Genomic DNA, 22,969 nt, shown 5'->3' with positions numbered 1-22,969 from the left:
TTTTGTGGCTCCTGAACCCATACATAAAACCAGGACATGCTACTGTCTCTCCTATCACAAGGCCTTCAACATTACCATTATTCAGGGCAAAGTAAGATTAAACAACCTGAGGTACCATGTTTTTTCCCAGTTAACTAGGCAGGAATTCAAAATATTGATTATAATCAGTGTGGTTTTGAGTTTTGGGGAAGTATGTCCTGTTATACTGTGAAAGTTCCCCCACTATCTTGTCTCCCTTCCTGTTCCTCAGGTGCATTCCCTGTTCTAAAGCTAAGTGACTTTCCTGTTGATAGAACTGAAAATATTTGTTTCCATACCATTTAATTACTTTGTATTGCTGCAAGATCAGTAAGTGTGTACTATAGTTAAAAACTATACATAGAAAGTAAAAAAGTAACATTAGCTCAAAATGTACCATTTAAAACATAACTGCTGTATTTGTTTCCCAGGGCTGCCTTAACATAAATACCACAAAGTGAGTGGCTTAAAAAACAGAAATTTATTGTCTCTCAATTCTGGAGGCTAGAAGCCCAAAATCAAGATATCAACGGGCCATGCTGTCTCTCTCTCTGAAACCTGTAAGGCTGCACCTTTGCCTCTTCCTAGCTTCCTGGATTTTGAAGACTATCTCCAGTGTTTCTTGGCTTGTAGATGCACCACTCCCAATCCTCCAACTTCATGTAACTTTCTCCCTCTGTCTCTTCATCTTGTCTTCTGTGTGTCTCTGTGTCTAAATGTCCCCTTTTAATGAAGACACCAGTCATATCAGATTATAGCCCACCCCAATAACCTCATTTTAACTTGATTACCTGTATAAAGACCTTGTTTCCAAACAAGGTCACATTCTGAGATAGTTGGAATTAGGACTTCAGCCTACATTTTTCAGGGGATATATTTCAATCCAGAATAACCACTAATGTTTTCATCTGTATTGTACTCTTCTAATAGCTTCCTTATACAGGAATTTATATAGTTATGCATGTGTGCATGCATTTTCAGATTTATGTACAAATATAAGATCACATTTATACTTACTGAGTTGGCCAAAATGTTGATAAGATGGTACAGAAAAACTTGAATGAACTTTTTGGCTAACCCAATAGTTTTGTAACCTGCTTTTCTCACTAATGACATTCGTCAAAGTCAATCACTGTGAATAAACGTCAGTCTATACCATATGCATACTAGGTATACTAATGTCTGATAAGACGGGAAAATAAATTAAAATGACTAAAATTTTTATGTGCCAAGTGCTTTTTATATATTGAGACATTTAATGATCATAGCATCATTATAAGGTAGTTTTCATGTTAATCTTCATTTTATAGATGAAAAACTGAGGGACAGGGAGAATAAGGACTTAGCTCAGGACTGCACAGTTAGGGAGCAGGACAGCTTGGGTTTGTACCTAGCACATTATGCTCCAGAACCTGGGGAACAGTCAAAGATTTGTTAAGTGACAGGATCTGTCTGCACAAACATGCATTTTTTGGAGGTCATTAAAAGTAGCCCTCAGTATGTGAATATATTATACAAAATATCTGCACCTTTGTGACAAAACAATGATTTGCAACCATTGTGAGAGCATGTGACAGTGTGATAATGTCAGCTGGAAGTGAAGAATGTTAACAGCGAATGTAGAAAATGTCTTTGAAGAGGGAGCACTAGAGAGAGATAGACACAGAGACATTGGGGATGAAGCAGGAGAGATATCCTGTGACTAAACAGGGATAAAATGTCCATAGAGAGGTTTTCTGAAAAATCTTCAATGCCTTGAAACTTGAGTAAGTTTAAAAGCTAGTGTGAAAGAGCCATCTTTTTCAAGTTTAATCTTTGATTTTTTTCACATAATCATTTTCTTTCTTACCCTCCTATTCCTGCTATAGATTTAATGAAACACCTCTAATGGAACACTATGAGTTTTAAGCTCAACATACATTTAGTTATTAATGAATAGAAAAATGAGTCCTTGTATATCAGAGGAGTGCTATTCCTTTTGGGACTTTTCCTTTCAGGGAGGCATCACGTGGCTGGAATCCTGGTGGATGTGGCTGGATAATGCACAATCAGAGGCCCCCTGCACTAGTGACTGTGGCACCGGTCCAGAATTATCCTGCCAATGTACTGACTTAGGGAGCAATCCAGGAGCAGATGTTAGGTTACACCACAGCACACTACTCCGGTGCCACCACTTACTGAGTGCACCAGGTGAGTCAAAGGCAAGCCTGTCTTCCCAGCGCAGGGACTGTATAAGGGTCTGCTCAGACGCCCAATGTGAAACAGTTCTTATGAGTTACTCAATCACCCAAGAAAGTAGAGAACCTCTACCCCCAAACCTTTGAACTTCAGACAAATCAGAGAGATATTTGCTCCCTTCATCTGGATGCCTGAATTCTCATTATGAGAAAACAAGGAGAAAAGATCTATAACTTCTAAACTGCCACTAATGGAGGAAAAGGTGGTACCCAGTTGTATTTTTCAAGATGGTATAGCATACAGTGTGAATTTTTCTTTGATTTAATAAAATGGAAGCTTATTCTCTCATAGAACAGTCCAATACTGGTGTTCCTTGTCAAGTTTTTCTCATAGATGCTTTTCCTGCAAGTGGGGTTACAGGAACTGGGACTTCTATCTTGTGGCCCTGCCATTATCTTGAGACTCAGAGTTCTATGACAAATTCTCTGCTGACAAAGAATGAAGGCAAGGAGTATTTCTTGGGGTGATTTTAGAAGCTAAGTGTAGGAGTGACATGTATTGCTTCTGTCCACATTCCTATGGATAGAACTCCATGACTTGGTGTTTCAGTTTGAGTTACCCACAAAGCAGAACTTGGGTGCTAGTAGTTTATTTGGGAGGTGGTCCCAGGAAGCAGCAATGAAGTAAAAGCCAGAAATGAGTCAAGCCAGCATAACGGTGCATTGTTCACATTACTGCTAAAAGTAGGTAATGTGGACTAGGGTTAGCTGGGACATCGGAAAAGTATACAAAATGTCTCCCAGAACTCTCTGTTAATAATCTGAGGGTAGGGGGCTGGAAGGTTTATTTATCTCTCTGTCTTCTGTTGGTTAGGATTGCTCTGGGGGACATTAAATCCCCTGCAATTCAGAGATGAGCTTGTGTGGGGATTATGATTACTGAGTTGAATGAGAAGAATCTGAAGCAGGAAAGTGAATGGAAGTGGCCTGCTTGAGGTAGGACACTGCTGCTATCAGTGAGAGCTCACAGGGAACCATCCACAATAGCTGTGGATGTAGCCAAGGACAACAAACAAACGTGCTTCCTACATATAACTTTCACCTAATTACAAGGGAAGTTAAGCAAAGTAGTATAATTGTGTACAGTAGAGGAAAAGAAAATTGGAAAGAATCTAAATTTTCATAAGAAGTAGAATATTTAAATAAATTAGGAAGCATGTTCATTAACGGAAAGTTCTCTGAAATACACTTTCAAAGGGGAAAGAGTGAATTGCACAGCAGTCAAATATTATCCAGATTTCAGGAGTGAGATGTAGACTTGGGGAGTTATGATTGTATAGGTAACACGAATTGCTTGAAATCATCTATTAAGTAGGTCTTCCCTGGTGGATAAGTGGTAAAGAATCCACCTGCCAATGCAGGAGACATAGGAGATGCATGTTCGATCCCTTTATCAGGAAGATCTCTTGGAAGAGAAAATGGCAACCCACTCCAGTATTCTTGCCTGTAGAATCCCATGGACAGAGGGGCCTGTCAGACTACAGTCCATGGGGTCTGAAAGAATAAGACAAAACTGATCACTTGTGCACGCACAAGCACACACTCACACATACCCCTATTAAGTAAGGAATAAATAGACAAACAAAGGTTTTTGAGCTGCTTATTTCACCTGCTTTCTGTTTTCTGTTTCAGGCAATGCTGAAGTCAGTATCCTTTTGCAAGCATATTCTTATCAGTTCAGTTCAGTAGCTCAGCTGTGTCCGATGCTTTGTGACCCCATGGACTGCAGCACGCCAGGCTTCCCTGTCTGTCACCAACCCATAGAGCTTGCTCAAACTCATGTTCGACCCAGTTATGCCATTCAACCATCTTATCCTGTGTCGTCCCCTTCTCCTCTCACCTTCAATCTTTCCAGCATCAGGGTCTTTTCAAATGAGTCAGTTCTTTGCAACAAGTGGCCAAAGTACTGGAATTTCAACTTCAACATCAGTCCCTTCCAATGAACACCCAGGTCTGATCTCCTTTAGGATGGACTGGTTGGATCTCCTTGCAGTCCAAGGGACTCTCAAAATTCTTCTCCAATACCACAGTTCAAAAGCATTAATTCTTTGGCGCTCAACTTTCTTTATAGTCCAACTCTCATATCCATACACGACCATTGGAAAAACCATAGCTTTTACTAGCTGGACCTTTGTTGGCAAAGTAATGTCTCTGCTTTTTTATTTTTTTTACAGTTAAAAGTATTTTTATTAAAAAAGCACAAATGCAAAGAAATGAACAGAGGAAAATTTATGCATCGAACCTGGACTGGTCACTTATGATAATATACATGCTATACATGTATATATACAAAAGCCCAGGTCCAGACGGCTTCACAGCTGAATTCTACCAAAAATTTAGAGAAGAGCTAACACCTATTCTACTCAAACTCTTCCAGAAAATAGCTGAGGAAGGGAAACTAAAGACTCTACCAGAAAACTATGTCTCTGCTTTTTAATGTGCTGTCTAGGTTGGTCATAGCTTTTCTTCCAAGGAGCAAGTGTCTTTTAATTTCATGGCTGCAGTCACCATCTGCAGTGATTCTGGAGCCCAAGAAAATAAAGTCTGTCACTGTTTCCATTGTTTCCCCAACTATTTGCCATGAAGTGATGGGACTGGATGCCATGATCTTCATTTACTGATTGTTGAGTTTTAAGCCAACTTTTTCACTCTCCCCTTTCACCTTTCATCAAGAGGCTCTTTAGTTCTTCGCTTTCTGCCATAAGGGTGGTGTTATATGCATATCTGAGGTTATTGGTATTTCTGCCGGCAATCTTGATGACAGCTTGTGCTTCATCCAGTCCAGCGTTCCTCATGATGTACTCTGCATATAAGTTAAAAAAGCAGGGTGACAATATACAGCCTTGACATACTCCTTCCCCAATTTGGAACCAGTCTGTTGTTCCATGTCCAGTTCTAACTGTTGCTTCTTGACCTGCATACAGATTTCTAGGAGGCAGGTAAGGTGGTATTCCCATCTCTTGAAGAATTTTCCAGTTTGTTGTGATCCACACAGTCAAAGGTTTTGGCGTAGTCAATAAAGCAGAAGTAGATGTTTTCCTGGAACTCTGTTGCTTATTTTGATGATCCAATGGATATTGGCAATTTGATCTCTGGTTCTTCTGCCTTTTCTAAATCTAGCTTGAACATTCGGAAGTTCACAGTTCATGTACTGTTGAAGCCTGGCTTGGAGACTTTTGAGCACGAATTTGCTAGCATGTGAGATGAGTGCAATTGTGTGTTAGTTTGAGCATTCTTTGGCATTGCCTTTCTTTGGGATTGGAATGAAAACTGACCTTTTCCAGTCCTGTGGCCACTGCTGAGTTTTTCACATTTGTTGGCATATTGAGTGCAGCACTTTTGCAGCATCATCTTTAAGGATTTGAAATAACTCAACTGGAATTCCATCACCTCTACTAGCCTTGTTCATAGTGATGCTTCCTAAGGCCCACTTGACTTCGCATTCCAGTATGTCTGGCTCTACATGAGTGATCACACCATCGTGGTTATCTGGATCGTGAAGATCTTTTTTGTACAGTTCTTCTGTGCATTCTTGCCACCTCTTCTTAATACCTTCTGCTTCTGTCAGGTCCATTCCATTTCTGCTCTTTATTGAGCCCATCTTTGCATGAAATGTTCCCTTGGTATCTCTAATTTTCTTGAAGAGATCTCTAGCCTTTCACATTCTATTTGTTTTTTCACTGATCATTGAGGAAGGCTTTATGTCTCCTTGCTATTCTTTGGAACTCTGCATTCAGATGTGTATATTTTTCGTTTTCTCCTTTGCCTTTTGGTTGGACTTCCCTGCTGGCTCAGACGGTAAAGCGTCTGCCTACAGTGCGGGAGACCTGGGTTCGATCCCTGGGTCAGGAAGATCCTCTGGAGAAGGAAATGGCAACCCACTCCAGTACTCTTGCCTGGAAAATCCAATGGATGGAGGAGCATAGTAGGCTATAGTCCATAGGGTTGCAAAGAGTCGGACACGACTGAGCAACTTCACTTTGCCTTTAGCTTCTCTTCTTTTCTCAGCTATTTGTAAGACCTCCTCAGACAACCATTTTGCCTGTTTGCACATGTGATAAAATGTCCCTATATTACATATTTACATATATTAATATATTCCCTGGGACTTTATTTCAATAATTTAAACTCTCTCAAAAAGTGTGTGACAATTCTCATTTCTTCATCTTCACCTTCCTAGGGTCTCCAAAATATTTAAACTCATGTTTAATTGAAAACTGTGTTCCCATTTCCTTGATGTATATTGAAATTGAGTCTCTTTCACTCTCTCTTTCTTTCCACACATACAGAATCAGTTTTAAAATTTTCCTTATGTAAATTTTGGCCCATTTTTTGGGTTCTTTCCATACTCAATTTTTGTCAGATTATAGGTGACAAAAGTTTATTTAGATGTTTTTGTTTACATTCCTTAAATTGTTAGTAAGTTTGAGCTGTTTCTTGTAGTAATTGACCAGCTATATTTTTTCATTTGTGCACTATTTACAAATTTTGTCCATTTTGCTATTTTGTTCTAGGGGCTCCCAAGTGATTAAGGTTAATATCTTTCACTGATGCATAGATTTATCATTTTGATAGATATTTATTGAATGTTTATTATTTTCCAGACACACCCACCAAAATTCATGTCCCAGATCTTTCTTCTGAGATCTAGATGTTTATAATTATTGGAAATGCCCACTTGAAGAAAGAAACGTATTAGTATACATTCATGCATGCATGAATTGTCAACAAAACATACACATTTCAAAAATACTTAACCCTAAGCCCAGTGTGTGTGTGTGTGTGTGTGTGTGTGTGTGTGTGCGCGCGCGCACATGCGCTCAGTTGTGTCTGACTCTTTGCAGCCCATGGACTATAACTCGCCAGGTTCCTCTGTCCATGGGATTCTCCAGGCAAGAATAGTGGAGTGGGTTGCCATTTCCTACTCCAGGGGATCTTCATGATCCAGGGATGAATCCCCCATCTCTTGCGTCTCCTGCATTGGCAGATGAACTCTTTACCACTAGTGCCACATGGGAAGCCCAGTATGACCACAAAGTAAAAAGGGTGCAGTGTGTTATCTGAGGAGAACCACTGGCTCAGTGTTAGTTTTTCTATTTTGGGTATAAAGAAATCAAATGGTAAATGGAGACTAGTTCAAGACTTACGAATAATAAATGAGGCTGTAGTTCCTTTACACCCCGTGGTGCCTAATCCTTATACTCTATTGTCTAAAATTCCTGAATGAGCCAAATATTTCTCAGTAATTGATTTGAAAGATGCCTTCTATTCAGTGCCTTTGGTGGAGGAAAGTCAATTTCTATTTGCCTTTGAAGACCCTATGCAGAGCCAGCTTCTCAGTTAACCTGGACAGTTTTGCCCCAGGGATTTTGTGACAGTCCTCACTTATTTGGACAAAGTTTGTCCTGGGATCTACAAAACTTTAATAGCTCTAAAGCGGTGGTGTTACAATATGTAGATGATATTTTGCTCTGTGCTGAGACAGGGGAAGCTTGTTCATGAGCCTCAGAATATTTCTTAAACTTTCTGGCAGTCTGCGGTTACAAGGCATCAAGAGAAAAGGCTCAGTTTTGTCAACAATCTGTTAGATATCTGGGCCTAATCATATCAGAAGGGACTAGGGCCATAGTCCCTGAGAGAATGAAACCTATACTAAATCATCCCCTACCTATGACTTTAAGACAATTGAGAAGATTTTTGGGAATCACAGGCTACTGTCCTATTTGGATTCCGGGTTATGGGGAACTTGCCCGGCCTTTATATAAACTTATAGCTGAAACTCAGCAGGCCCAAACCGACAAACTGGTTTGGTCTCCAGATGCTCAAAAGGCTTTTAAGGTTCTTCCGACTGCTCTCCTGCAAGCTCCCACTTTGAGCTTGCCCACAGGGTCAGAATTTAATTTGTTTGTCACTGAAAGAAAGGGTGTGGCCTTGGGAGTTTGGACACAACCCCGAGGGCCTCACCAGCAACCTATTGCTTATCTAAGCAGAGAATTAGATGTAATTTCACGTGGGTGGCCCCACTGCCTAAGAGTAATTGGGGCAGTGGTTTATTAGCACCTGAAGCTTTAAAAATAATTAATGGACGAAACCTTACTGCACTGACTTCTCATGATGTGAGTGGAATCTTACATTCTAAGGTTAATATTTGGATGACAGAGAGTAGGCTTCTTAAATATCAGTCATTGTTGTTAGAAGGACCAGTAACTAAGCTTAAAGTTTGTGGAAATTTAAATCCTGCCACTTTCCTTCCTGAGAAGGAAAATGAAACACCTGATTACGATTGTTCCCAATTTCTAACTTTAAACTATGCAGCTCGGGAGGATCTAATGGATACCCCATTAGACAATCCTGACATGGAAATATTTACAGATGGCAGTTCTTTTGTTCGGGATGGGAAGCGTAAAGCAGGTTACGCTGTGGTGACTGCTGAACAGATTTTAGAAGCAAAATCTCTCCCCCAGGGAACCAGTGATCAGTTAGTGGAGCTTGTGGCTCTGACCCGAGCCCTAGAGTTAAGCTAAGGGCAGCGAGTAAATATCTACACGGATACTAGGTATGCTTATTTGACTTCACTTGCTCATGCTGCAATATGGAAAGACAGTTTAAAACAGCAACAGGAGAACCTATTAAGCATTTCAGAGAGATCGAGAGACTTTTAACTGCTATATATTGTCCTAAAGAAGTAGCTGTTATGCAGTGCAAAGGGCACAGCAGGGATGGAAGTAAAGTAGCCGAAGGTAATCAGTTGGCTGACTGTGAAGCCAGAAAAGTGGCACTTTACGAAACCCCTTCACTGCAGACGCTTTTGATCTGGACAGGTCCTGTGGAACAGGAAAAACCACAATATACTGAGAAAGAATTAGAAAGATATGAGAAAAGAGGAGCAAAGATTACTGATAAAGGATGGTTACAGTCCGAGGATGGACGATCAATAATTCCTGAAAATGCTCAGTGGAAAATTCTTAAGGATTTACGCCAGAGTTTTCATTTGGGTGCAGAGAGTACTTACCAAATGGCTTCTCATTTATCTGAAGGTAAAAATGTAATGAAAACTTTAAAGAACATTATCAAAAAGTGTGAGGTTTGTCAGAAGAATAACCCAAAGACTGAGAAGCTAGCAAAACCTGGATTACAACGAAGTGGAAAGTATCCTGGAGAGGACTGGGAAATTGATTTTACCCATATGCCAAAAGCTAATGGATATTCTTGCTTACAAGTTTGGGTAGATACTTTTACTGGATGGATCGAGGTTTTTCCCTGTTGTAGTGAACAGGCTAAGGAGGTTATAAAGAGTTGAATCCATGAAATTATCCCCAGGTTTGGGCTGCCACGGAGCCTTCAGAGTGACAATGGCTCTGCTTTTAAAGCTGCTGTAACTCAGGGTGTATTTAAAGCTCTAGGAATAGAATATCACTTACACCGTTCCTGGAGACCCCAATCCTGAGGAAAGGTTGAAAAAACTAATGACATTATCAAAAGACATCTGCACACATTAACTCAAGAGACGCAGGACAATTGGATTAAAGTCCTACCCATAACTTTAATGAGGGCTCAAACTGCCCCAAAAAGGAGGGACTGTCCCCCTTTGAATCTATTTATGGAAGGCCTTTCTTACACACAGACATTGTTATAGACCCTGACGCCTTGGAATTAACTAGTTAAGTAACTCAGCTCTCAGCTTTTCAACAGACATTAACAGAACTCCGGGAGATGACTCCTGACCCAGCCTCTGAGTCAAGCAAGCCTCTATTTGAGCCAGGAACAGAGGTCCTCATAAAAACACTGGGATCTGGGGGCCCATCCCTCCAGCCCCTCTGGGAAGGCCCTTACCAGGTTATTCTTTCTTCTCCCACAGCTGTCAAAGTGCCAGGAATTGATTCGTGGGTACATCACACTCGAGTTAAGAGGTGGCACCCTGACCAGAACTAAGTGACTTCATTTCATGTCTTTACTTTCTATGCTCTGACTTTGTACTTTTCAGATGGGCCTGATAATCTATGTGAGCCTACTTCTGCTGGCTCCAAAAATCCTGAGTCTGCCGTTTGATCCTCAAGACAATGCCTTCCTGTCCTGGGCTCACTCCCACGCTGCATTCACATTCGACAATCGGTCTAACTGCTGTGTCTGCGGAGCAATCCCCTCTTCATCGGTGGAAGGCTTCCCGTGGTGGACATCTCCACTTCAAGGAAAAGACTTTCTCCAAGTCTGCGAATACCTTCGACAACAATCATATGTGATGCCTCTTCTTCATCTGATGACATCTAACAACCCTAAAATGGACTGGTGCAACACTTTGTACTTTAACTATGGACATAACATGACTTTTAATTTTGATTATAGATTGTCTCAGTTTAATGACTATTTCGCTACACATAAGGCAAATAGGTCTGGATCTAATGGTTTTTTACCTGACGTTTATCAAATATGGGATGAGGTTATATGGCTAACTCCTGAAAAAGGACGTCTAATATCTACTGCCCCTATATGCTGGGAATAAACAGAGCCATCCCCGAAAGTTAGCCAACAACTTAATTACAATGATTGGAAACAATTGGGATTTTTGCCCCAGAAAATATGCAACATAATCATTCCCGTGTTTTCCAACCCCAGTTCAGGTCCTCCCTTTGTCTGGCCAGGCACTATTTGGGACTGGGTATCTCAGTCATGCTGGCTTGCTCCAAACGGAACTTACTGAATATGTGGCTCTTACCTGTGGGCATAGCTTCCCCCTGGTTAGATAGGGAGATGCATCCTGGGTCTAGCCTTTACTCACAGCTTTATATTTTCAGAGCTTCCAGAAAAGCCTGCTAATTTACCCCACCTTAAAACTCGGTGGGCAGGGTCTGTATTTCACTGGTATGATTATTTGGCTGCAGTGTTTTTTCCCTCTTTGGGAACTACAGCTGTTACGCTACGAGTGGATGCTTTGACTAATTTTACTCAACAGGCATTACAAGATTCTCAAAAAGCTATTTCAGCTCTTAATATTGAACAAGCACAAATTAGAAAGGTAACCACCAGTTTGGCTTTAGATACTCTGACAGCTGCGCAAGGAGGAACTTGTGCAGTATTCATACCCAGTGCTGTACATTTATACCTGATATGAACACTAATGTTACTCATTTTACTAAACACATGAACAAGATGATTGGGGCCATGGATACTCCTGAAGCCTCAATTGCCTCACTTTGGGGAGACGTTAACTAATTCCCCATGGTGGAAAACTATCTTAATTTACAATAATTCTGATTGTTTTGTTTTTGTTGTTTGCTCCCTGCATCTGTACCTATGTAACTGGATTTGTTTCTAGTCACATGAAAGCTTTTAAGTTACAAATGGTTGCTCAAACTCCTGCTACTGCTGCAACTTCTTCCAACTACTATTTGGGGGCGACTGGATCAGAAATCCTCAGCATGAGGGTTCAGAGAATATGTTGATCACCAGTTTAGGGACAATGCCCCTTGTCAGCTTGGAAGCAGTTATGGAATGAGAATGATGCCCCCTTTCCCAAGGCAACATAATTCTCCTAAAAGAAAAGGGGGGAATGAGAAGGTAATAGGCAGGAAGGCCAGGGGTCTCCAAACAGAGGAAATAGGCTGTGTCAGACATTTTTATCTCTCTTAAGTGACAGGAGGAAACAAACTAGCCATATTTTTTTCCTTCTCTACACAAATTTAAAAGGAGGTTTCTCTTAAAATACTGTGTTGCCATAATGACACCTGGTTTCACATGAAGTTAACTATTCTCAAACCTCGAGCTAACCAACACATTTTTTCTTAAGGAAATGTCTTAAGCTCTGCTAATATACTATGCATTTATCCCAGACTCTGTCTTCAAGTTGGTTCCACCTAATGGCTCAGAACCTACTTGACAAACCAGCATGTTAAACTCAGATATTGTTCCCCTAATCTATGTAAATGAAATTATTTGTATGGCAATCTTCCCTTCTACAAAATTCAAGTCAATCATTTTCTGGCCCTGGATAAATCATCTGGTGCCAAGATTATCCCAAAATGCATCTTATGGATGAGGGGCCTGGTGCCATTCTGAGTTTTAAGACATTACTTTCTTTCATTAACAGACTGCTAGTGACTATATAACATAGCAGGGGGGTACTCTTTCTGTCCCCTTCTGATGTCAGAAGCTTTCTCTATCTCCTTTATACTTTAATAAAACTTTATTACACAAAAGCTCTGAGCGATCAAGCCTCATCTCTGGCCCTGGATTGAATTCTTCTCCTCCAGAGGCCAAGAATCCCGGCGTCTTTCCTTCTGCAACAACCTTTCAGTGTGAACACCAATCTTTTTGCATTGAATATATTGGGACCTGCAAGTCATGGTGAGGGGATCATATATATGGAATGTGTAGAATAATTTCATTTTAAAGTATAGATTATTAAATGTTTAATATGTTTTGATAAGGAAAGTTTGTTTAAACAATTGAAAATAATAACCAAATGACAAAAAATTTCATGTATATGTATCATGTTATCAAAATGTTCACATGATACTGTTTTATAAAAAATAAAAAAATTTCAGCTTCTGACTTGACAGTTTATCTGTATTGAGTGTGATTTTCTGTCTTACGCTTCTTTTACCCCAACTGTTCACACTCTCACATGCAGATTTTTCTCTACCTCTCTGTGGCTGGACTTCCTCTTTCAGGAAGGATAGAGATCCAGGAAGGGGTTGTGGGCAAGGAGTGGAAAATTCCAGAAGTTTCTGGCTGGTGCACTAGAGCTACAACTCTGGTTCTGACCACTAGGGTCATCTATCTACATTGACTATTTATCATATATTATATAGGCTTCCCAGGTGGTGCTAGGGGTAAAGAACCTGCCTGAGAATGCAGAAGATATAAGAGACATGAGTTCAATCCCTGGGTGGGGAGGATCCCCTGGAGAAGGGCATGGCAACTCATTCCAGTGTGCTTCTTCTCTGTTCGTTTTTTTTTTTTTTTTTTTTTGGTATTCTCTCTAGGATGAACTGGTATTAATTTCAGACTTTTGACTATTATCACAACATTTTGTTCCTTTGTACCAACTTAACCAAGAATTTAGTGAATCTGTGCATAGGGAAATCAACCCAATTCCTTGGAGCTCAATTCCAGTCTCTGTTCCTCCAGGTAGCATCTGAATGACTCCACAAGCTCCAGCACCTCAGTAAGCCTCAGCAACCTTGAAAAGTCGGTGATTCTGATATCAGAATCTCCTGGTGAGGAATACATGAAAGAACAGATGCAATGTAGCAAGAACAGAACTTTTCCTACCTCTGGCACTCACACTTCTATGGGTCTGCAGAATGAAGGAACACAGTGTAATGCAGCTGATGCAGAATCTGGCATAGAGAGTTCTCTGTGTTTGTAGCTACAAGAACCCGGGTTCCCAGCGCCTCCTAACACCTCTGCAGGGGTGGTTTAGTTGGAAACGGTCCCTGGGTATTAAGCTGGTAGAAAACCCAGAGGGCTGTTATTATAAGAAGTTAAAGCTCCTCTGGCCCCCAGGGCTCTCCTCCTCTATGCCCTTGGGGAAAGGACTTCCTGTAAGGACTCCATCTTGCTTGGCATTGAGAGCGAGTTTGGGGCCTGCTCTCTCTTTGCTTGACAGCCTTCCTTGATATTCTCCAATCCTCCAGCTCCAGACCCACACATTCTCTTCTAGAGAAGCCTGTGAGGACAGCGGTGACAAATCTCTGCCTTCAGGTCACCCCATGGGTGAGTCAGTCTTCATGAGAACTTCTTTTCAGATCTCCACAGGACAGGAGGGTTTCTGGGTTCCCTTTCCCATCCCAACCCACACGACCCCTAACCAGTCAACCTCTTTGAGAGAAAGGTCGGAGAGGGCCAAGGCTGACTGCTTTCTATGCTCCTGAGGAAATAGGCCAAATGGGCTCTGACACACCCATCCTGATGGCAGGTAGAAAACTTCCCCTCCTATGGAAATGGCCATGGCTGGGTGAAAATTTTCCTTGGCTAAGGAAAAGGCATGAGTACTGTGATCTTCTCGGGTCTAGGGTTTGGAGAGTGGGGATGGTAACCTAGGTAGAGGGTGGGATTGTGTAAACTAATGTTCTTTGTATTTATACTAGAGATGGGGGAAGAGCAGAAATCCCACCATGGCTACTGAATATTGCATCAACTAGTCAGGGTAAATTGTATTAGTCCTTAGAAGTTTTGGAGCCTTGCTTTTTTGCCTAGCATATGATCTATTCTGGAATGTTCAATGAGTATTTGCTATGTGCATTGTTCTATGTCAGTTAAATAAATTTGTTTATTTAAGCCACATTTAAAAATCCTCTCCCTCTAGCTGAGTTTTTGTTTGCCATTTTATGTGTCACTCAGTGAGATGTGTTAAAATTTCTCACTGTGACTGTGGGTTTGTCCATTCCCTCTTATTTCTGTCAGGTTTTATTTTGCACATTTTGGCTCTATTTTAAGACGTGCATACAAATTTAGAATTTTGTATTAATATCTTCTTATTGCATTGAACCTGTCATCATAAGGAGATCTCCCTTTCTCTTATAATGTTTCTCTTTAAACTGTACCTTTTCTTTTACTAATATGGTTATACCAGTTTTCTGTAGGTTAATGTGGACAAGATATACATTTTGTCATTTTTTACTTTCAGATTTTCCTGATCATTAAATTTCACATGTTTCTCTTTTCAAGAGTGTTTGATGAAATGTTTCTTGTCCAGTCTGAAAATATCTGTCTTTCTATTTAGAATATTTAGCTTGAATCTTTTAATGTAAAAATAGATATAATTTGCTTTGTGTGTATCATATTGCTACGTATTTATTTTGCTGCTTCTAAGATCCTTTTCCTTTCCTTTGAAATGGTTAATATTTTGTAACTATTGAATTCTTAATTCATGCAGATATCTAAACATTTTTTTGCTATTCTTGTAGTGCTTACCCTTCATATTACAATGTGCATTTTTGCCTTTTTACAGTCTGGTAGTGGTGCATGGTAAGTCGCTTCAATTGTGTCCAACTTTTTGGGACACCACTGACTGTAGCCTGCCAGGCTCTTCTGTCCATGGAATTCTCCAGGCAAGAATACTGGACGGGGCTGCCATTCCCTTCAGCAGGGTATCCTTCCAACCCAGGAATTGAACCCAGGTCTCCTTCATTGCAGGTGGATTCTTTACCATCTGAGTCACTAGGGAAGTCCTTTCACAGTCTAATATTAGTTAATTAGTTCTTTAAAACTCCTCAGGCAATTATGGGACCTTGAGACGCTTTGATTCCACATACTCTCTCCAAATTTATTGTCATTTTCATTCTCTATATATATGAGCCCCCAGAAAATATTGCTATCATCATTTTATATAGTTTAAATTTGCCTACTCGTTTAAATTTCCTTACATATTCACACATGACATTAGTCTTTCTTTCCTGTATCTATGTAACTCCACCTGGGATGATATTTCTTTTGCCCAAAGAAGAGCCTGTAATATTACTTTTAGTTTGAGTCTTCCAGTCACACAGTTTCTGGCTTTTTGTTAAATGATGGTGAAACGAATACATTTTTAAAGAAATGTTTTTCCTTAAAATTTATTTTTTCTCCAATAAACATTGTTATCCTAATTTGATATCTTGTTACTTTTGGAAACTTCTCAACCAAGTTCTCTTCAAATATCATTTCTCTACTTTTTCCTCTCCTTCTTCCTGGGATTCACATTAACCATGTGTTTAGTATACTCACTGCATCACATTTAATTCTCTACACCTCGCTTTTGGTATTTTCCATATTATATGTGGGAGGAGAAGGGGAAGACAGAGGATGAGATAGTTGGATTGCATCACCAACTCAGTGGACATGAGTTTGAGTAAACTCTGGGAGTTGGTGATGGACAGGGAGGCCTGGCGTGCTGCAGTTCATGGGGTCACAAAGAGACACGACTGAGCGACTGAACTGAACTGAATTATCTTTCCAGGCTCCATTCTGGATATTTTCATCAGACTTATCTTTCATTTCTCTAACTCTTCCTCCAGTGAGGCAAACGAGCTTTAATCCTTGGTCATCACACCAGGGTAGAGTTCAGGGTATGCTTTATTGTCCCCCTAGAGCAGAGCAGAGAAGTGAGACTTGGGGATTAAAAGTCACTTGTCCCACATCACCTAGCCTGAACCAAGTAGAGCAGGATCTAACATCACAGACTACACTCTAGGTCCAGACCCTTTCCTCTGTGCCTGTTTTCTTCTTGGCTGGGAATGCTCTGCACCTCTCATTTCCTGAAAAGTGGAGCCACAGTGAAGTCTCTCAGCCTTTGTTTTTAGCACGGTGATGCATTTCTGTTTAGATGATACAGTCAGTGATATGTTTTCCTTAGCCATGATATTTACCCAAGACTTCTTCTGGTATTGGGACCACTGATCTGTTGTTGTCAATTTTAGATCACACTGATAAACTGAACCCTTTACAAAGAAGAGCACGAAGCTGGAGTTTTTACCGAAGGCGACGCAGCTATTCGTCTGAACATGTCACTTCCCAGCAGCAGCAAGATAGAGATTCAGGTGATGTTCCCATGGACATCCAAGCAAGATAGTAAGTGACCAGTCAGCATGGCTGACATGTGAACAACAGTCGACCAGTGAACAACAAAACCTTGTAGTTAAACGTGTTCCTCTTCTCTCCAATCTGGAAGAGTGAGGAATGATGGGATACGGCTAATGTTTAAGCAATCTTTATTGTAGCTCTGATATCATGTGGGAAAATGTGGAGAAGACTTTCTAAGTCTATATGGACCACTTTCTTCTCTCCACTTCCCCACAGTGCTCCCTATGCTGTTCCATCCCATCGTCAGAGAAGCCGTTTTCAGAAACAAGACCAGATGAATATGAATATGGAGACAAAGCAAAAGCCTCCAGAGAGAAGAATGGAGAGAGACAGACAGAATGAGACCTTGGGGAGCTGGTTCAAGATCATAGTGAGTGTCCTGGCTAAATGGACCTCATATGTAGAAGATGACAGAGAGAGTCATGTTGGATTTGTGGCGAGATGCTGGGAATTTTTCTGGGGCAGTGGTGTTGGTAATGTCTTGTTATTACTAGGGACTATCTTCCTACATCATCTAAGGGCAAGTTCAGAGAAGCAATAGAAAGGAAACAGACTGAATGCAAGGAGGAGCATGGGAGAGGTTGTCTAAAAGCAAAGGAGGAAACCTACTGCCAGGGAGATGAAGCACTTCACACCAGATCACACAGTTTGACTCAAGCTGAGTGTGGGAGGAGGTTGGGTCTCTGGGGTCCATGCCAGAGTGGCAGGCCTGGTCTATCTCACGTGGATCTCTTGGAACTTTATAAAAGGAAACACATGTGAAACATATTAAGTTATTTTTTTCAGGAAGAGTATATGAATGAAAAGAAACTATATTTAGCAAATCCATGCCTTGTACAAAAGTTAGTGATAACAGATATTGCCCTATCTTAAGAATTTATTTAAAGCCTGAAAATAGGTTCTAAAGTAAGACACAGTTGAGTCTTATCTTAACCTTGGATTCTATTGCATCAATTTTCTTTCCCATTTCTTCTTTGACCCCTAGATTCCCTTTGGTGTAAAATATGATGACAAGTGGCTGCTGAATTTGATTCAGAAGCAATGCAGTGTCCCCTTCATCCCAGTCGAAGTAAGAGAGGACATGGAGGCAATGAGAAGAAACGGGGTAGATGGCAGGCCCAGATGAGAAATGGCTCTGGTCTCATCTTCTGCTTCTCTTGTCACTCTTGCTACAGTTTCATTATGAGAAAATGCAGGCCCAGTTCTTTGTAGAGAATGCCAACATTGCCTGTGCATTGAAGAATGTCAATGGCAAGATTTTCAATGAGGATAATGAACAGGTGTGTGTCAAAGGCATGAACAGGGATGAATAGGGGCAAGAGGGAAGGAGAGGGGCATGGTCTTGCTTGATCCCATGCACAGATCTCCTGAGATTACCCAGCCCCTCTTGTGTCCTCTGCAGGTATTTATCTTGGTTGAGCCCTGTGATGCGCCCGAATCTGTGCAGAAAACACTGAAGTCTGAAAAGGTGGAGCAGATGAAGGTAATGCAGACTCAGCACAAGCTGTGCACTGATACCCAGACCCACCTCTTCCCCCCGCTCACCCTCAGACACAGAGCCACTGAACCCCATCCCTAACTCTGCAGCTGACCATGAACAAACCATACGATGTCCACCAGCAATCTCTTGACGTTCAGAGACTCTGCTTTGGCCCTGGTATGGCTGTAGCAGTAACTGTAGGGCAGGTGAGGGTAGAGGGTCTGTCTGGGAAGGACACTCGGGGATGATATCATGGGGATGTCCTGGTGCTGGAGGTACACCAGCCAGGGCCCTCTCAGCCTGTGTTTCCCTCCTGGAGGAGGGAGACTTGATGATCTATGATATTGGAATGACGTGGAACCCTAGAAATGGCATGCCTGCCTCCCTGCACATCCATCCAGGGATCAGGTCCAAGGTGAGGACCTAGGCCCAATGTTGAGGCTGATGGTGAGGATTGGAGAGATCAGATAGAAGAGGCATATTGGTCTCAGATATCCCCTTTGGGGTCCTCACTCTTCTTTCTTCATCATAGCTTTCGTCCTTGGACCAGAGCAACAAAAAACCCTACGTGGAGCCTAGCCTGTCCACTATTATGGAGAGTGCTTCCCACACCAAGAACTTGAATGTTTCCGACACTGAGGTGAGGTGGAGCACTCAGATCTTCCTTTAAAAGGGATGTGGGAAGGCTTATGGGGTGGTGACAGATGAGGGGAAGTGGATTTGTAGGGAAAGGGTGGGTGTGGATGCAGAGCCATCAAGTCCATGTGGTGTTCCCCATAATTCCAGGTGAAGTCTGCAGGGGAGATGGACAAGGATCAACAGCTGGAACCAGAAGGGATGTGGGCTGGCAGAAACGCCAAGGGCACCACCTTCCCTGATAAGTCAACCAACATAAGGTCTCTCTCTGCCTTGTCTCTACACCCTTATGTCTCTCTCATCTCTCCCCTCCTCCCTCCACTCCATGTCTGTCTTCATCCCCCTCCCTCCCTCCTGAGTCCCACCTCACTCACCTCCCTGTCATAGCCTCCTGGGTCATCCCTGAGGTTTGTCCTGACTTGACAGAGTGATGAAGCCCCTGTGAAGTAGCAAAGCCCTGGGCTCTCATCCGCCCATTTCCTCTTCTCTCCACAGCCTTCACTGGGTGGTGGAGGAAGGAAGGGAGGGAGGGGAGGAAGACCTCCAGCAAGGGTTTGAATTGCTGGTCCTTGTGGCACTGGAGAAGGGAGTCAGGACAGTCTGGCTGGGAGCTACTCAGGGGAAAGGAGTGGGAAGAGGGGGTGGGAGGAAGGGATGCAGGGAACAGTCTTCCTTTGGGTCAGTCCATGGAGTGGTGACCAAGGCCCTGGAAGGCTAGCATACTGCGTTGTGGGAAGGGGCCACACACAGGGCTGTGACTGCTGTAAGTGACTTGCTCCCATGAGGAGGGTCACGTCCACAGTTTCACTGGCTTTTCTCTTTTGTCTTGACTTTGGCAGCACCATCCTGGAGTTGTTCCCCAGGTTACTAAGCTTGGTAAGCCTACCCCTTGATCACAGACTCCTCTAACTAGCACTGACGGTGCCCACAAACTACTCTGAAACCCATTAGGACCTGTCCAAGTTCCATTTTTGAACCTGACCCTTACGTGTCCTGTGGGAGGAAGAGTGTACCATCCTCTGTGGGAACCTGAAAAGGCCCTGGATCTTCTTCAGCCATATTCTCCACAGGCTTTGGGGACCCATGGAGATGACAGAACATGTAGTCCTGCCCCTGGCAATTCCAGGACCCTTTCTCCTCTGATCTCAGACCCCTACCCCATCCTGGGCCCATTCTTTCCCCTGATTATCTAGCATCACATCCTGGACTGCCCTGCTGACTTCCTCTTCCCTACCCTAGGATAGCCAGGAGACACCCTCAGGGTCTAAGTGTGCTATTGAAGCCCCCAAGTGCTTACCAACATGCAAGGTGAGCACGGAGGATCCAGCAGGGTTCTAGGTGGTACATGACGGGGTGTCAGCCCTGGTCCTGAGGACTGTTTTGGTTCTAGGGAAGCTTCTTTGGATCTGATGAGCTGAAGAGTCTAATCCTGCAATTCCTGCAGCAGTAAGTACCCTTGGGAATCTGAGCAAGGGGAGGGCTAGTACAGGGGAGGTCACCCAACCTCAGGTCTGCTCATGGGAGTTTTCAAGTCTCCTTTGAGCTCCATACCACAGAACTAGACTGTCCTCACTGTTCCCCCTCAGGTATTACTTGATCCATGACTATGGGGACCGCCAGGGACTCCTGTGTGCTTATCACGAGGAGGCCTGCTTCTCCTTGACCATTTCATCCCACCTCAAGGACCCAGGCCCGTGAGTATCACAGCCCAGACTCCTCCCTTGTGCCATCTGGTTCCCCAGCAGATGCAGGCCAGCTCCTGCTGACACCTCTGCTGGTGGGACCACCACCCAAGTTTCCTCTGTGTCTCCTAGAAGCAGCGTGTGTGCATACTCCAAGAACAGCAGGAATATGCAGAACCTCAAGGACCCCGGTGAGTGTGTTGTGGGAAGACTAGGCAGGAAAGGGTGGTGAGTGGAAGATTCATAGGGTCCCTGACCTTTGCTTGCTTCCCCTCCCCCACAGATCTGAGGTTCCAGCTGCTGAAACGCACAAAACGTGACATTGTGCATGCCCTCTGTGGGTTGCCCAAAACTCAGCATGACTTCAAGTCCTTCACGGTGGACATGTTGTTCCAGTCGGTGGGCACCTGCTTCCTGCCTTGTTGGGAGCAGGGGGGAAACTGCAGATGGGGAGGAGTCAATTTGAGGGGTAACTGAGTACCTGGGTTCTTTCCTTTCAGGAAACAATGCTCTGCTTCTCTGTGAATGGGGTGTTCAAGGAAGGTGAGTGTTCATAGATCCCTCCCAGACCCTCCACGGCTCCCTCCCCTGGCTGGGCTCCCTCCCTCCCTCCTTCCAGCTTCCCTCCCCTCCCCTGCCCTCCATTCCGTCCCCTCCTCTGGACTCCCCTCCCTCCCCTTCCCTTCCCCTTCTTTCCCTCCCCTCCCCTCCCTTTCCCCTCTGTGATCTCCAGCCCTCAGTTTTCCACCGACAACCCAGGTCTGAACCGACCCAGGTCTGAACCGCGTCCGTGTCTGCCCTGTTCACCCTGGGCATTAGGGACAGAGGCGGTGGAGTTTCGTGGCTCCCATACCAGATCCTTACACCGAGAACTTGGGCCAGTACTTAAACTCGCAGTTTCCCCATACACCCACATCTTGGCCAGTTAAGAAAAATGTATCCCATGAACTTGTGAAGTGGTTGTCATGGGAACATGTTACTGGGAGCAAACCGCCCTCCTGTTGCCCTCCCCATTCCCCACACCCAGGCTCCCCAAGTGAACAACTGACCCCTCAGCAAGAGTGTCAAGTCAGACTCTGACTGGGGACCCCTGTGGGAACCTGTAAACACATGGGGCTCTAAGGGGTACTCTTGTTTATTGTTTGTTGTTGAAGTAGAAGGAAGGTTTCCTGGCTGTGTGCGTGCCTTCACCCGGACCTTCGTCACTACTCCTGCCACCCCATTCAGGTAAGAGCTGTGTTGTGGGTGGGATGGTCCATCCAGTCTGGTCTCAGGGCCCTGGGCATGTGGGGGTGCAGACCTTAGGCTGACTCAGTATTTTGAAAGCCAGCAGGTAGTTCCAAGGAGCAGTCTAGCCTAGTGGTTAGGAAGAACATGGGCTTTCTCACCGGCACATGGGTTTTCTCCTTGAGCACATGGATTTTTCTCCTTGACCCAACACTCATTCTCTGTGTGACCTTGGTTAAGTCACAGGGCCTCTCTGTGACTTGGTATCTTCTTCTGAAAATGGGGATCAGAATGTACACTCCTGTATTGTAGTGTACTGGGCTGCTGTTCAGGGTAGATGTGAAGTTGTCCCTGGGCTGGGGATCAGGCTATCCATTGAGTGAAGCTGGGAGACAATCTCTCTGAAAGTGGGCTCTGTACAAGGGGCAGAGGAACCAGTCAAGGAGCCTGGGGACAGACACAGGACGGGGATGGAAGGAATCTGGTTGCTGAGTGCCAGTGGAAGCAGATCGTTGTTGGGGGTGTGGGTCGGTACATCTGTCAACTGTCTAAGAGTCCATATTTCCTCCAGTTTTTGTATTGTGAATGATAAGCTGTTTGTGAGTGACTTCAGCCCCAAGAAGACAGCCTATGCTCTTCATCCCAAAGCCTAAACCTTCTGTCAACTCCATGCCCAACTTCTCCTTGGAGCAACAGGAAATGGTGCAGGATTTCTCCATCCAGTCGGGGATGAACTTCCAGAGTCTCAGAAGTGATGCTGAAGATCATAGTGCACATGCATGCACACATATACTCATTGCCTTGGAAAATCATTCATTCTGTTCAATTTTGTGAGGAGATGAAGTTTAATCAAAATGTAATTGACAGCATATCTGTGTGTGTATGTTTCTCTTTCTAGGTCTCCTCTAGCCCAATCACCCCCTTCTCACTAGTGTAAATTTTCCTTCAGCTCATACTCCCACTGGATTCCAACCTCAGGATTCAGTAATCCAGAAAATGATAGATAAGGAGGGATTGCTGCCAGGTGGTGAAAAATTCCAGAAAACTATGATTGAAGCCATTATACCAAGATCCCAAGTTCCATCCCTTCTTTCCCCTTGCTGAACACCCTAGTCTGAGGCTCTCAT

General features: G+C 43.2%; 1 protein-coding gene across 1 annotated transcript; it reads left to right on the top strand.

Moving 5' to 3' along the window:
* Positions 1 to 554: 554 nt before the first annotated feature.
* LOC129535176 (nuclear RNA export factor 3-like) lies at positions 555 to 22,751 on the top strand. Its single transcript, XM_088834285.1, is given in 21 exon segments — positions 555 to 578; positions 2,016 to 2,208; positions 16,655 to 16,805; positions 17,034 to 17,187; positions 17,803 to 17,886; positions 17,993 to 18,097; positions 18,220 to 18,300; positions 18,617 to 18,712; positions 18,830 to 18,937; positions 19,084 to 19,193; positions 19,773 to 19,809; positions 20,173 to 20,241; positions 20,324 to 20,379; positions 20,520 to 20,627; positions 20,748 to 20,806; positions 20,899 to 21,014; positions 21,116 to 21,158; positions 21,770 to 21,842; positions 22,414 to 22,467; positions 22,469 to 22,593; positions 22,741 to 22,751. Coding segments are annotated over 21 exon segments (1,857 nt in total).
* The last annotated feature ends 218 nt before the right edge of the window (positions 22,752 to 22,969 follow it).

Source organism: Moschus berezovskii, chromosome X (assembly GCF_049115385.1).
Source record: "Moschus berezovskii isolate FMDL1 chromosome X, NW_MosBer_1.0, whole genome shotgun sequence".
Classification (NCBI taxonomy): domain Eukaryota; kingdom Metazoa; phylum Chordata; class Mammalia; order Artiodactyla; family Moschidae; genus Moschus; species Moschus berezovskii.
This window is presented reverse-complemented; position numbering and strand designations above follow the sequence as displayed.